General features: G+C 43.7%; 1 protein-coding gene across 2 annotated transcripts in view; it reads right to left on the bottom strand.

Annotated features, from left to right (window-relative positions):
- SAMD3 (sterile alpha motif domain containing 3) overlaps positions 1–14,964 on the bottom strand; it is an 80,067-nt gene continuing 65,103 nt past the window's right edge. For both annotated transcript variants that reach the window (XM_024210782.3, XM_024210783.3), the window contains 4 exons: positions 4,209–4,418; positions 3,671–3,842; positions 1,118–1,200; positions 1–527 (listed from right to left, as the gene is read on the bottom strand). In XM_024210782.3, coding sequence (XP_024066550.2) covers positions 246–527; positions 1,118–1,200; positions 3,671–3,842; positions 4,209–4,418 — 747 coding nt within the window. In that variant the 3' untranslated portion in view covers positions 1–245. The remainder of the gene's footprint in view (positions 528–1,117; positions 1,201–3,670; positions 3,843–4,208; positions 4,419–14,964) is intronic.

Genomic DNA, 14,964 nt, shown 5'->3' with positions numbered 1-14,964 from the left:
AATTTTATTTTTTCAATAAGGCTAAAGTTGCTCTAGAATTTCCATTGAAAATAATGAAAATGCTCATGTTTTCCAAACTAAAAAAGCAGCCAGTACAATAAAAAAAACATAGCTGAGTTATAAATATGAATACAATTCCACTGGAAAGAATGACACCAACTTATCTTTACAACAAAGGATTTCTTCAGACAAAAGAGTCAACTGCTCCAAAAGACATTCCCCTGAGACAAGTGTTTTGGACATCATTAAATGTTCAGACATTCAAATTCCAGTTTTCTCTTTATCTTCTTTGGGAGGGATTGTGGACTTTTCATCTCTAAAATCAGTGACTCTAGAAAGTTAAATGTGTTGTGGATCCTCTTTGGACACTGGATGCCGAACACATGAAATGCAGCCAACAGAGCAGCGAGAGCCATAGTACAATCATCCAGCTGGGCCAGTTTCTCTTTTTCTATATACAAAGCAAATTCACATGTATTAACACTGAAGGGATTTTTTACTTCCAAGACTGGTGTCAACACCTTCACCTGGAAAAAAAAATTAAGGCAAATGATCGTTTGATGTCACTTGGGTGAGCTGAACTGTAAAAGCTGCAGTAAAGGTTAAGAGAATTAAATGTGCTTGGAAATAATGCTGTGAACTTGGTTAACAAGTCAGGTTATTTGAGACCTTTGGCTGAAAGATGGGTTAATGTCACCATTCAGAAACAGATACAGAGGCTCAGGGCCAGATACAAAAGGTACTTTAGGTACCTAACTTCCATTGGAACCAATGGGAGTTAGGTTCCTAACACTTCAAGGATCTGGGCCTAAGTGACTTATTTCAATCAGGAGTCAGTGGTAGAATCATGACGAGAGACCAGGATTGCTGTCTATCCCCACTCTTACTACTAGATCACACTCCTCTAAAAGCCCCTAGCTGCCATGTGATGTGGCATTTCCTTAGGGTTTTTTTAATAATGTTGTGCAATATCTAAGCAGCAGCTGCTTGAAAAAACAATGTGTGGCATGTGTGCTTCTAAAACCAGGACGATAAATTTAATACATGTGGCTGAAAATGGAGCAGGATTTTAGTCTGTTTGGAAGTGTAGCTAGCCTCTACAGACACATTTATGTACCTCCTCATTCACAGCAGCAAACAGACTGGAATCATCTCCAAAGACATCTGGTAGAAGTAAGCATGTGGCAGTCATTTTCATATCTGTCAAAAGCAAAGATTTTTTTACTAAATTAAAATGAAAATATTTGATTATTAGCATCCTTGAAGAACAGATGGAGATTTATGAAGTATTAACAGTGAATTATAAGATTGGTAGTCGAAGACTTGTCGCTTCCTTCTTATTTGATTGCTATTCCAAAGCACCTTAAAGAGTAAACTGCACCTTCTGTTGTGGTCTAGATTCCCCAACAAAGGCAAAGTATTACTTTCAAAAAAAGAGAGTATTTACACTAGAGCCGCACATTAATGAACTTGGAAAAATCTCAAATGTCTTCTAGTAAGAATTCCAGGTTGCTCCTTTTTAATCAAATTAAGATTATACAGTATTACAAGTGCAAATTCCCCCTGGAAGTCAATGAAGGAAGAGCCCTCTTAAATGATCTAGGCCATCTTACTGCCAAGTCAGGAGTGCTCCTTACAATGCATTTAAAAAAGAATATTTTGTACCACCTGTTTTAAGTATTGTAAATAACATTTTCCCTCTCGTTCTCAAATCACAAACAGTTCGATTTTTTTAAGTATGGCATCAGACATATTCCCAGCACTAGCATACGCCATTTACAATTTTTTGCACAAAAGGGAAAGCGGCTCTTCACCCCACCCAAAATTCCTCCTTTAGGGTGTTAGGTCTGGTCTACACAGGGGAAAAAAATCACTTGATTTCTCTCCCAGTTTTTTAGGAGCCTCACAACTTACTTAGAAGATGACAAGAGTTTTGACTTTCTTTTTGTTTTGTTTTAAAGAGAATCCCTTTTGAAAATCCTATGCACCTTGTATTGCCTTAAGGTTAATGTAGGAGCATATCTCCATCAGAAGGCTTTCTAATGAATTAGGCTGTGCTTTCAAACATGCCATCTACCTGGGGTTGCAGGGTGATTGAGTGTTCATCGTAGTAGGTAAAACAAAAACAAAAACAAAAAACAACCAGCTTCACTGGCACCGTTCCTTAGTTTTGAAAACAAGATTTACAAAGCTGCTACTTAGGAAAACTACACAATCCTAGAGCATTACCCTGGATTTGCCCTCCTCGCTTGTGCCTGCTTCAGGAGAGCAGTCTAGTTTGAGGAGTACTTCTGTCTTATCTCTAAGAAGGGAGCTGCAGATGGAATTCTGGAAGAAATGAAGGGTACTTACAGGAATTAGTTGAAGTGCTTGCCTCTGCAGATCCACACTTTCCATTCTCCTTCCCATACTCTAGTTTTCTAGATGGAGGTTTTGGGAGAAGTGGAAAGGAACTGAGTGCAATCAGGTCCATGTTCCCGTTTGCACCCACAGATCCAAACAGTTGTGGATGTACAAGAGTGCTCTCACATGGCTGCAAAGATTACTGCTTTTTGAACAGCAATACCAAAGGTTCATCTAGCCCAATATCCTGTCTTCCGACAATAGCCAATGCCAGGTGCCCCAGAGGGAATGAACAGAACACGTAATCATCAAGTGATCCATCCCCTGTCGCCCATTTCCAGCTTCTGGCAAACAGAGGCTAGGGACACCATCCCTGCCCATCCTGGCAAATAGCCATTGAGGCACCTACCCTCCGTGAATTTATCTAATTCTTTTTTGAACCCTGTTAGTGTCTTGGCCTTCACAACATCCTCTGGCAAATAGTTCCACAAATTGACATTGTTTGAAGAAATACTGTGCGTTGTTTGAAGAAATACTTCCTTTGGTTTGTTTTAAACCTGCTGCCTATTAATTTCATTTGGTGACCCTAGTTCTTGTGTTATGAGGAGGAGTAAATAACACTTCCTTATTTACTTTCTCCACACCAGTCATTTTATAGATCTCTATCATATCCCCCCTTAGCTATCTCTTTTCCAAGCTGAAAAGTCCCAGTCTTATTAATCTCTCCTCCCTAATGTGTGCAAGCATGTGGATCTGCAGAGGCAATCTACCTGAACTAGGTATTAGTAAGTAACTTTTCTTTCCATTATTTCACTGTGAACAGACTTTAACCTTAAGAACAGTAATTTCCAAGATCACTTCCTTCCTTTTTAGACAACAGGTATTCCACATGTGATTTTCTCCAGTGGGAGCCTCTAGAATTGTCCATGTTTTTTCAAAACGAGTTTGCCAATGGTACAGTAAGTTTATTAGACAATTCCCTACGATATAAACACACATATCTATATTTGAAATATTTCATTTCCTGCATGTTAGCAGTAGCTATTATATAGGATTTCTTTCTTTACCTATTATTCAAACTTTTCTTTGCCTGTTAGACACAGAAATAAAATCTCATTCATTTAAATAATTAATTCCCCTCCCCATTAATGTATTTATATTCTCTTTGGTAATTCCCCCATGCCCCAATATATTTTCAACCAGCCCCAGATACATTTTTAAAATGGGTTTTTTTTCTACAGATAAGTAGAAGATAGTCTAGTAACAGTAGCCTGGATAATTATGTACTACAAAACTCAGACAAATAAAACAGACAGTTTATACTGACATTTCAGAATGTCTTCCTCTGTGTGCTGTTTCAGATTTTCTCGCAGCATCACATTAATTGGATTATTTCTCACCGAGTACAAAGTCAATATGTTTTCTGAATAAATCTCCAAAATCTCAACTGTTTTCTTATAAATATCCATGTGTGTAAGGAGCTGGAACTCCCTAAAAAGCTGAAGGAAGAGGACAATTTTATTTCAGTATTCAAAATAAATGAATTAACTCTGGGGTGCATACATTGAAGACAGTTAATAGACTAGCCTACAATTTTTTTTTCCTGAGGAGAAATATTTCATGTTGTGTTAAAAGTATATAAAATAGCCACACGATATTATAGTGCATGGTATGCGTAAAGTACTAAAAATATTTTGAAGTAGTGCCAGGGCAGGAACACACATTTACTAGTGGGTTATTGGAGAAATTGAATATTAATGGATACTTTACTAAAAACATGCAGTAGAGCACTCCTACAGGTGCCATCTTGCCCATATCTAGATCATAACATGCAATACTGTTTTTGAAGACACTCATAGCATTACCTCATAAGGACATCTTAAGAAAGGAAAGAGTCGGAGAATCTCTTTCAAAGGTGCCCTGTTAGAGATCATCTTTCTTCGCATTTCTAATGTCTTGTTCATTCTTTTATCAACTTCTTCCCAGTTCCTCTCTGTTTTCATATATTCTTGCTTAAACCAGATAATATGTTCATCCATCTCAGTGTCATGTCCTTCAAGATAAACAATCTCTTCCTGTCAGCAATACAATGACAGATGGTGAGTTCTCTATAGAATTTACACAGCCCAGAAGTATTTTTGCCTGCTGGAGGACCTAGATGATTTGTCATGTAAAAATGGCATGGTTTATTGGGCTTCAATCTTCAGATTAAGTGTGTTCAGTTTACAAATTGAGACATATCATAGAATATCAGGGTTGGAAGGGACCTCAGGAGGTCATCTAGTCCAACCCTCTGCTCAAAGCAGGACCAATCCCCAACTAAATCATCCCAGCCAGGGCTTTGTCAAGCCTGATCTTAAAAACCTCTAAGGAAGGAGATTCCACCACCTCCCTAGGTAACCCATTCCTGTGCTTCACCACTTCCTAACTACTACCCCTGCAAACTCCACCTGGATTCTGAAAAGCAGACTCGATTCTCCTTCTTGTTTCTTGAGCTCAAATTACTCCCCCAGTGATCTTTCTACAATCACACTGCCTTTTTAGAGGGTGTGTAGCTCATTGGAAATTAGTAAACAATTTGACTGATGATGCAAGATCACTCCCTTAGCAGTGCATAGCTAATACTGCTCAGGCCCAGCATCTTAGAAATTAAAAGTAGATACAACTAAGAATATACATGGTGGGGGGAGGGAGGGAATCCTTCAGACTCTTAGAACAATTACTCTTATTCACCTGAGAGGGCCCATTGATATCAATAGAACTACGCACACAAATAAATGTTTGCAGAACTGCTCTTCAGTTGAATGAAGTAGTGTCATTTTACTAAAGACATTTTTCAAAGAACCACCAAACTTAAGTTTTTCATGGGTTTCTCACCTTGTCTACTTTATAACTTTAAACTAGAAATGAGAGGAGAGCCACAATTCTGATGGCAACCACAATTTAAGTAATTTACTTGTTGGTGTTCTGGAGAAGTTGTTTATTCTGTAGTTGTAGACATAACTAACAGTTTTCCTAAAAATTATCAGGCCATCCCTACTGAGTTATAAAACCTATAATTAGTAGGAGCAGTTGCCATCAGAAGCAATAAACGCAGCAGCCTGGAACTACTTAGCTTTCACTGGAGGAAACCAGTGAAATGTCTGTTGAAATGAGCCTGGGATGAATATAAAAGAGCCATTGGTCAAAACTACCACTCAAACTGCATTTACACTAGTATTTTCCAGTAGGTCTCCCACAGGTGCAGCTTAGTGATGGGAACACAGTGATGAAAAGATGTTTAGACAGGGGTCAGGCATCACCACCACCATGTCATCTAGGTGATGTAATGAGAAAACAATCGGGTCAGTCTATACAATCAATCCCACTGGTGGAAAATTTCCCCCAAAACACTAGTGTAGTCAAGGCTTTAGGAGCTGGCCAATACTCATATAAGCTTACACCCACCGTCTTCCACCCCCAAGGGTTTATTGGAGGTTCAAACTACACTGCTACCTCGATATAAAGCGATCTGATATAACACGAATTCGGATATAACGCGGTAAAGCAGTGCTCGGGGGGCGGGGCTGAGCACTCCAGTGGATCAAAGCAAGTTCGATATAATGCGGTAAGATTTTTTGGCTCCCGAGGACAGCGTTATATCGAGGTAGAGGTGTATATGCATTATCTGCCAACAACCACTTTCATTCATATAGCACTAGTCATCCTAATAGACACCACAGTGCTTCACAGATCTGTCTGTATGTGCAACATGGAGAGTTATATTCTGTATCCCAGGCAAAATACCTTTGTAAACCTATCATGTTAAGGTGGAAAGAATCTATAATTTACTCAAGGAAGGAGCCCTCAAGACAAAAATAATTAGCTTGGAAATTTACAGCTCAGGTTCCACTTTATAAATACCTCTCTCCAAAAGTATAGAACTGCACAATTATCATTAAAACAACCTTAAACTCTGCATCATCAGCTTGGCAATAGACAGAAACTGAGATGTAATGTGAGTTTCAAACACCATATGTTATTTTATTAGTGGCTCACAGAATTTTGAGATGTTGGCATACAACATGGTGGGGTTTTAATTCCCTTAAGCCGCGCCTTCCCCTTTCGTCAGTCCCATCCCACCTTCCTCATCAAACTGGTAGCAGGGTTGAATGCAGTAGCCATTGCCAAGGGCTCAACTTTTCCGTAATACTGTAGTTGCAAAGAACAAGCAGCGCCTGCTCAAGGCAGCAGGTTCTCTTTTGAAGCCCATCTCCCCATCACAAGAGGGGTAGGCACTGGGAAGCCGGGGGAAGAAGAACATGAACAGAGAAGGAGAAATGAAGGGAGGCGTAAGGGAATGGAAAATAAAGCTCGAATAAAGTTTGTGATACAGCTGCAGTTTATTGAATTGGCTGCTGCAGGTGGACAACAAAACCAGCTGTGTTATCCTTAGTAACCAGAAGTTTGCAAGCACAGCGACATCTGCAGTTGTGTCAAATAAGCACACGGCTGCTGGAACTATATTTTGGCATGTTCAGAATGGTAACGCATATTTAAAATACTTAGGAGCATTTTCCCCTGTAATCTGTTTCTAATCACAAAATTGCAGTCCAGCTGAAGGGGGCGTTTGTCAGCCATTATATACACATGTGGGTGTGTTAAGCACTTTCAACCCACTCCTCACTCTTCAGCATGGCGGCAGCACAAAGGCCAGTGGTTAAAAAAAACAACACAAGTGAGGATATGTGAATGACATCTTCAACTCCAAATGGCACTGTTGCCATTGATGTGTCTTTTGGGCGTGTTTGCAAAATTTCCGCAGTTTGTTCAGTCATCTGAACTGTGCTGCAATTGCTCATTCCTGGAGAGGCAAATACTCCCAACAACCCCATCACACAGGACGCAGAATGGACTCAGTGTGGCATGATGTGGCCATAGACAAGCTTGGAAACAAGTACTAGGACTAGGTTGTGATCTTCCCTCCATTTTAATCTTCACTCACAACTATCAAAGCAAGCACAGCCAAACCCCTGACTGCATGGATCCTGCTACACAGATGGCTATGCATTCACGAGAGTCTTTTCAGTTACTGACACCGTTAGCTGAACTAAACTCGCACAACACATATTAGCAGAAACACTGAAATGGCATAAAAATAATTGCGGAAACCCCTGACCTACTGGAAAACGTGACAGAGGGCAAAATCATGTTCACTCTATTCATGCTAGTCATCCCACTGAAGTTGGTGAGATTGCTTACCTGAGTAAAGCAAGGAAGACTCAGCCCTGCAGCATTTTTTCTTTCAAGATGCTCTACATGCTCTACACAAAGATGGGAATGTGAAATAATTAAGAAGCAGCTGCAGTGTTGGACTGATATTGCCACAGGAGCGTTCTGTTGCTCTTTTTAGGCTATTCTGAATTTTAAACTCTATCTCTAGCTTAGGCAAAAAGTATTATATAGCTGCACACACCAACCCAAAGCCCTCAACTTACCTAGAAAAAGCAGAACACTCCTGTTTCCCTGTGTCTCAGGCTGCAGCCCTGGTCTTCCTATCCTGATAGGCAACAAGGAACTGCATTTCTGGCTGGCATTATTAAAATGGCAGCCTCCAGATAGTACATGTTACCCACTTAATACCTGTGGAGTTTTAGCAAATGTTTTCAGGTATGTGCATCTTGATGAGAGGTACTATTAGGTAATATCTGTAGCCCTTTGAGGGTGGAAAATGCTACAGCAAGAAAATACCTAATTCATAACAAGCTTTGGGCTGGTATTCAGGCCCTTAACTGACAGGGCTGTGAGAATCCTTCCTCCCTATGCATTGCCAGTAACACTGACTTGTCAAAGCACTACATTTCCTTCCTTTTGTGGGTTTAAATCAAGAATGCTATTGAAATATAGATTATTAGTCGATAATGAAGTGATCTATCCTACCATCACTGCATGCTTGTAATTCCAATTGTTATTTAATTGGGAGCAACACATGTCAACAGCAGAGAAGATCCTTGCGATTTCACTGCTATATTAGTTTTATGACAATGATCGTTGTTAGCAGAGAATCATAGCAGGAGTGCAGTATATTTAACTACAATGTGCTTGTGGATGAATAGTTACTTTCATAGTCAAGCTGGCTGAAAGTACAAAGGAAAAAATGGCTGTTTGATTTATGCTTATTAGGTATTTTTAAGCAGAGTTTTATTCATACCAAATTTGAGATTTTTGATAGAATGGGAAAACCTGGCACTGGTTCAAGGCTATATGAATAATTTCTACCATTAGGAGCTTATTATCTAAAGTCAACTTTTTTTGCTTTTATTAAAAAAAGTGTTTAACTCCATGCTTGTAACAGAATGTTCCATATATAACTGCCTTATTACAGAACTTGTATATTTCATCAGATCATTTTTTTCTTAAAGATATATTTGTGAAATACAATCTTACAAATGAAAAGCAGTCTACGAGCTATTAATTACCACTCAGTCTCATCTAAATGCTTGACTATTCAAGATCCCTTCTTTTTTTTCCAAAGAGTTACACTTAGACATTTTCTCCCTTTACCTTTTCGTTTGTCACAAGATGATTGTTACAATAAATGAAAAGCCATTTCAACACGGAGGTGAATGTCATTCAGTGGGAGAAGTAATGATCCCTATGTATCTGCGTGTACCAGTTTACAGTCCCTGTCTGCAGTGACATTTAAACTTTTTTGAAGAATGGTGCTTACACATAGTCTACTGCAGTCAAGTCTTTAGCATGGTTTGGCTGGCCAGCATGAACAAGGACAAACAGTTCTTCTTCAAGTAGATGCAGCCATGTGCTCCACTTAGTTGTAGGTACACCGGAACCACTGTGTGCACGCACTGGCAAATTTTGCCTACCAGTACCCATAAAGGGACAGCACTCATGCCTCGTGGCCATAGCCCAACCCCTGGCTATATTAGGCAGTGCCGCCCAATCCCCGTCAGTTCCTTCTTACCACTCGTGGCTGGAGTTGGAGCTGTGTGAGATTTCTAACCTCCCAACCTCTCTATTTCTTAGTGACTTTTCTAGTTGTCTATAGCTAATTAGTACTCTTAGTATAGTGTTAATTACATTTAGTGTTTGTTAGCTTTAGTTTAAGTATTTCCCTGTTGATGCCCTCATCAGGGCTTAAATATTGTCCGTTCTGTGCGGGAGAGATTTGCAAATAGTTCATGAAATGGACTCAGGATCTTCACCTGCTTGAACAGGCTGTGTGGCCTTTTTCAGCACAAGACCTATGATGGATCAGAGTTCACCCTCAAGTTCTGAGAGTGCTGCTGCTTTGCATCCTGGAGTTGGTGCCTCTCCGAAGAAATGGAGGAGTCGCTCTCCATTGAGTGTGACAAGGAAGGGGTCACATAAGACTAATCATAGCCGCTCCAGATCATGTGGGGACTTGACTACCTCCTCCAGAAGGAGTGCAGATCAGCATGAGTGAGTGCTGACCCCTGGGATGGAGCAGATCTCATCAACCATTCCCCGGCACCACGCAGGGAGGTCAGAGACCCTATACCGTTGACTCTGGTTCTGGCCCAGGGGTGTCCATTGAGTTTAGTACCGACAAGGGAAATGCCAGCACTCGCTGTTTCCACACTGGTGGCGTATCAGGCAGGAACAGACCTCCTCTGCCTTTCTGTCCCAACCTCTCCCAGGGTCCAAGACTTTGCCAGGGCTGAATCATTTATATCCCCGTTGGCTGGTAGAGCCACTGAACTTGTGAGTCTTTCAGCACCAACAGTCAGTGGAAATGGGGCTGGTGCTGGGCTCAGCACAAGTCACCTTATCAATAGGAACAGCTTTGGCACTCCTGCTGTCTGTGGCGCTAATGTCACCATGGTGGCACTCACTACCCTCCACTTTGGCACCGTTAAGTTACCTCTGTACCGCTGCCGACTTCAGGGTTGACACCACTTCCAGCACTGGAACCCACAGAAGCATACCTGGTGCCAGCTGTCACCATGGTGGCACTCACTACCCTCCACTTTGGCTCTGCCCATCAGGTTCCAAATGCGGAGGGGCTTAGTGTGGGGAGATCCAGGTGTGGGATGAGGGGTTCTGAGTGGGGCAATCTGGGTGTGGGTGGCTCAGTAGAGGGTGCAGGGGGGTACCTGGATGGACAGGGGCTCATTGAGGGGTTCCGGGTTCAGGGGCAATGGGACTCTGCCAGGGGTCCAGGGGAAAGTGGTTGGGGCTCAGCAGGGGTAGGGAGTCTGGCTGTGGGAGGATGGGGCTCAGCAGGGGGGTCTGGGTGTGGGGAGCTCAGCAGGGGGCTCCGGATGCTGGGGGAGTGGAGCTTTGTGGGGTATGGGTCCGGATGCAGCTTGTTGGGGCTCAGTGGGATGGGGGGTCCAGGTGCGTAGGGCTCATTGGGGGGGGTCCGGCTCATCAGGGGGGATTTGAGTGGAGGGGGGCTCAGCCGGGGGTGGTCTGGGTGCAGGGGTGGAGGTTCAAATGCAGGAGCGTGGAGCTCAGCAGGAGGGTTTGAGTAGAGGGGGGCTCCAGGTGCAGGGGGTGAGGCTCGGCGAGGTAGGGGTTGGGGGTTCTGAGTGCGGGGGGTGGGGGAGGTGAGGCTCAGCGGGGGATCTGGGTATGGGGAAGTCTGGATGCATGGGGGTTGGGTGGATGAGGAGCAGGAAAGGGGGGGGTGGGAGTGTGGAGCTTCCTGCAGCCAGGGAAGTTTTTGGGGGCTGGTCAGTCCCCGTCCTGACCGCTCCTTGCAGGGAAGAGGAAGTCCTGTCCTCCCCCAGACCAGCTGAGACTAGCAGCTGAGCCTGGTGCAGGGTAGGAGCCACCGGCAACGGCATCCCTGAACCCCGCTCTCCTCCCCTGTTGTACTTTACCTCTCTGCCAGCTGCCCTGGGCGCCCAAAACGACGCACCAGCACTGCTGGGGAGGGGTGCGTGACCACTCTTGCAGGTTCCCTTTGCTTCCCTGTCAGAAAGTCCTTTTTCTGAGGGGAAGCAAAGAAATCTGTGGGGGGATATGAATGCTGCATACAGAGTGGTGCAGAATTTTCCCAGGAGTACTGGCCATCAACACCTTATCCAAACCAGTGGTCTCCATAGAATCCATGGGACACTCCTCAGTTGCGGAAGTCCCAGACCTCATCTTGCTCTAAGCTGAGATCACCAAGCAGGGCTGTGGTGGTGATCATTGATCTGCTGCAGGCCCAGGCAACAGTGAACCTTCCCCTTGTGAAGCCTCCAGTCGTCCCATCTAGGTCCACCAGCCCTGGAGAAGAATCCCGATCTGGCACAGTTAACTGCTTTGTCTTCATCGCCAGATGATTCTGTGGTATCTGGCTCTTCCTCTTCTTCAGTACCAGAGGATTCCAAGGCATACCAGGACCTTTTGCAGTGCCTGGCTGCTTCCCTGGGTATTCAAGCAGAGTTCCTGCAGGAGAATACCCATAAGTTTGTGGATATCCTGCAGCCATCTGTCCCTGGGAGAGTCACCCTCCCTATTGACAATGTGCTCCTTGAGCCCCTTGGAGCATGCCGGCTTCGGTACCGCCTACCACGAAGTGCATGGAGAAACGCTACTTCGTACCAGTGCAGGGATTTGAGGGTTTTTACTCAGATCTGACCCTGAACTGCCTGGTCGTAACCATGGGGAATGATAAAGCCCTGCAGGGCAGATTTAAGTCCACTCCCAGATCTAAACGGGTGCATTTGATGTGTATGAATACCTAATAAGCATACATCAAACAGCTATTTTTTTCCTTTGTACTTTCAGCCAGCTTGGCTATGAAAGTAACTATTCATCCACAAGCATATTGTCGTTAAATATACTGCACTCCTGCTATGATTCTCTGCTAACAATGATCATTGTCATAAAACTAATATAGCAGTGAAATCGCAAGGGTCTGCTCTGCTGTTGACATATGTGCTGCTCCCAATTAAATAACAATTGGAATTACAAGCATGCAGTGATGGCAGGTTAGAGCACTTCATTATCGACTAATAACCTATATTTCAATAGCATTCTTGATTTAAACCCACAAAAGGAAGGAAATGTAGTGCTCTGACCTCCTTCCTTGCAGATGCGCACTGGTAACTAGCAGGCATTTCCTATCCAAGCATGATTTTGTGAACTGGACAGCTATGTCTAAGTTTGCTGACCAGCTGCCTGAAGTCTCAAGGGAGGCATTTGGGGCATTTAATACCAAAGACTGCTTGGTGGGTAAGACTTCTTTGCAGTCTGCACTAGATGTCGCGGATACTTTGGCCAGAGTGATGGCCTCGGTGGGGACCAATGAAAAGGGCATCCTGGCTGCAGAATTCTGGCACTGATCCCAATGTACAACAGGCCATAGAGAATTTGCCCTTCGATGGCAGAATTCTTTTTGTTGGACAAGACAGACGAGACTCTGCACTCCTCCAAGGACTCTAGAGCTACCCTATGGTCCTAGGGGGTGTATATGCTGGCAGTGCAGAGGTGACCCTATAGTGGTCAACAGCAGCAGCCTCTGCAGCTCACATGTGGGAAGACTTTCCCTCCCACAAGACAGAAGAACTACCCCAGAAAGGAGCATAGGTTCCAGAGGAGGACACATTCTGGTCCAGGTTTTGACCAGTTAACATGCCTTCCCCCGGCGCCCCCCAAGCACCCATTTTGACTCCTTGGTCCAGAGCAGTGTTCCAGTCATTGCTCCCTTCTCCCCATCCCCTCTCTTTGGGGACAGGCTGGCCTGCTTTTACAATGCTTGGGGCTCAATCACCACAGAAAGCTCGGTCTTAAGCTCCATCAGATCAGGCTATGCCATCCAGTTCCTCTCCATCTCCCCGCTCCCTCCAGGATCCCTCTCATGAGATATTGCTCCTCAAGCAGGTTCACTCTCTACTGGCTTTGGGGGCAGTGGAGGAGGTTCCACCAGAACACGGGGGGGTCACAACTTCTATTCCCGGTACTTTCTGGTGCCAAAATCCAAGGGAGGGGCAAGACCCAGTCTCGACCTTCGTGGCTTCAACAAATATATCAGATACATGAGGTGCTGAATGGTCACTCTATCAACTACCCTCCCTGCGTTGTCTCAGAATGACTGCTTTGTTGCTCTGGACCTGCAGGACGCTTTCATGTGATGATTTTGCCAAGCCACAGAAAATTCCTTCAGTTCATTGTAGTGGAGTGACACTTCCAGAGTATGGTGCTTTCCTTCAGTGGTTCATATACTTATCGACAATACCACCACAATGTAGTATATGAACAGGCAAGGGGGAGCACACTCCAGGAGGCAATCTGGTTGTGGCAGTTCTGCATCGAGGAGAGTATCACTCTGACAGCCAACCGCTTGCCCAGGGTCCAGAATCATCTCACAGACCATCTCATCAGGAATTTTCCCCTGAAACACGAGTGGTCTGTGAAGACAGGTGTTCTCTGGGTCATCTTCACAGCATGGGGCATTCTGAAGATCGAGGGCCATGAGTGACAACAGAAAATGTTATCTGTTCTGTTCTTGAGTGGGCCTCAGACCAGGCTCCCTGTCTGACACTTTCCATCTTAGCTGGCAGTCAGCTCTCCTATACGCTTTTCCCCTGGATCCCAATCATCCCACAGGTCATCCTCAAGCTGAAGGCAGATCGGGCCAAGCTCATTCTCATTGCCCTGGTGTGGTTCTTCGATCTTCTAACGCTGTCAATTCAGCCTCCCATACCTCTACCACTAAGGCAAAAATCTCCAACGGCCGCACACATGGGCATGCACACACTAGGAATGGAATGGACATGAGCAAGCACTTGAAGAAGAATATTAGCTTCTGTAAAGACATGAGACAAGGATGTGTATTCTGCTATTTTAATTTATGACATGGTGCCCAGTGCCTTGGATGGGTGCCTTTCTGTGTGTTCTTATAAATAAATATACACAAAGCTCTTGCCAAAAAGGATGCTAATAAACATCTTGTTAAAATGTGCATTTGTAATGTCTAAATCATAGAGTCTCAGGGAGCTGAGCCAGATCTATTTATTAATATATAGAAACCAAATAAAAGCTAAAATAAATTATGATTTCTTAATTTTGCTATCATGATTTCTCAACCTTAAAGGCTGCACTAATGTTAGTTTTTGCATTTAAAATTTCTCTGGTATGTAAGAAAAAGAAGAAATAAGATAATTAAAACGAGGGCTGCCCTGACGGAGACCTACACATCCCATTGCCCTCATTCCAAATGGAGGAGGGCATCACACAACAGCAGAAATTTGCCAGTAGCAAACGTTCATAACATTAAGGCTACTGAACAAATTCTCCTTCATGTTAGAGTTCTTTTCCCTTCCTCATAAACTCTAAAACAGAGGCTGAATAATGGCTTTGAGCGTTGTGTTAGAGCAAGCAACCATGCTCTTGGGCAATCGACGGAGAAAGCAGTGTGACTGTGAAAGTCATTGGAGTACAGGGAGCAGTGGCTCTTTCTCCTCTTGTAGGAAAGGTGTAGTATGCACTCCACCATATTCCCCTGCTGGCATTGCAGGTTTGAGGCTATGACCCTAACCAGAGAGAGCCCTTCTGGGCTGGCTAGTACTATTAGAAGAGCTACATTTGCACTTTCCAAGCACAAGCAGACAGGGCCGGCTCTGGCTTTTTGGCCGCCCCAAGCAAAAAAAAAAAAAAAAAAAAAAA

This window comes from Terrapene carolina, unplaced genomic scaffold (assembly GCF_002925995.2).
Source record: "Terrapene carolina triunguis isolate 2854851 unplaced genomic scaffold, T_m_triunguis-2.0 Scaffold85, whole genome shotgun sequence".
NCBI classification, from domain to species: Eukaryota; Metazoa; Chordata; order Testudines; family Emydidae; genus Terrapene; species Terrapene triunguis.
Note: the sequence above shows the minus strand (reverse complement) of the source record. Positions and strands in the feature narration are given on the sequence as shown.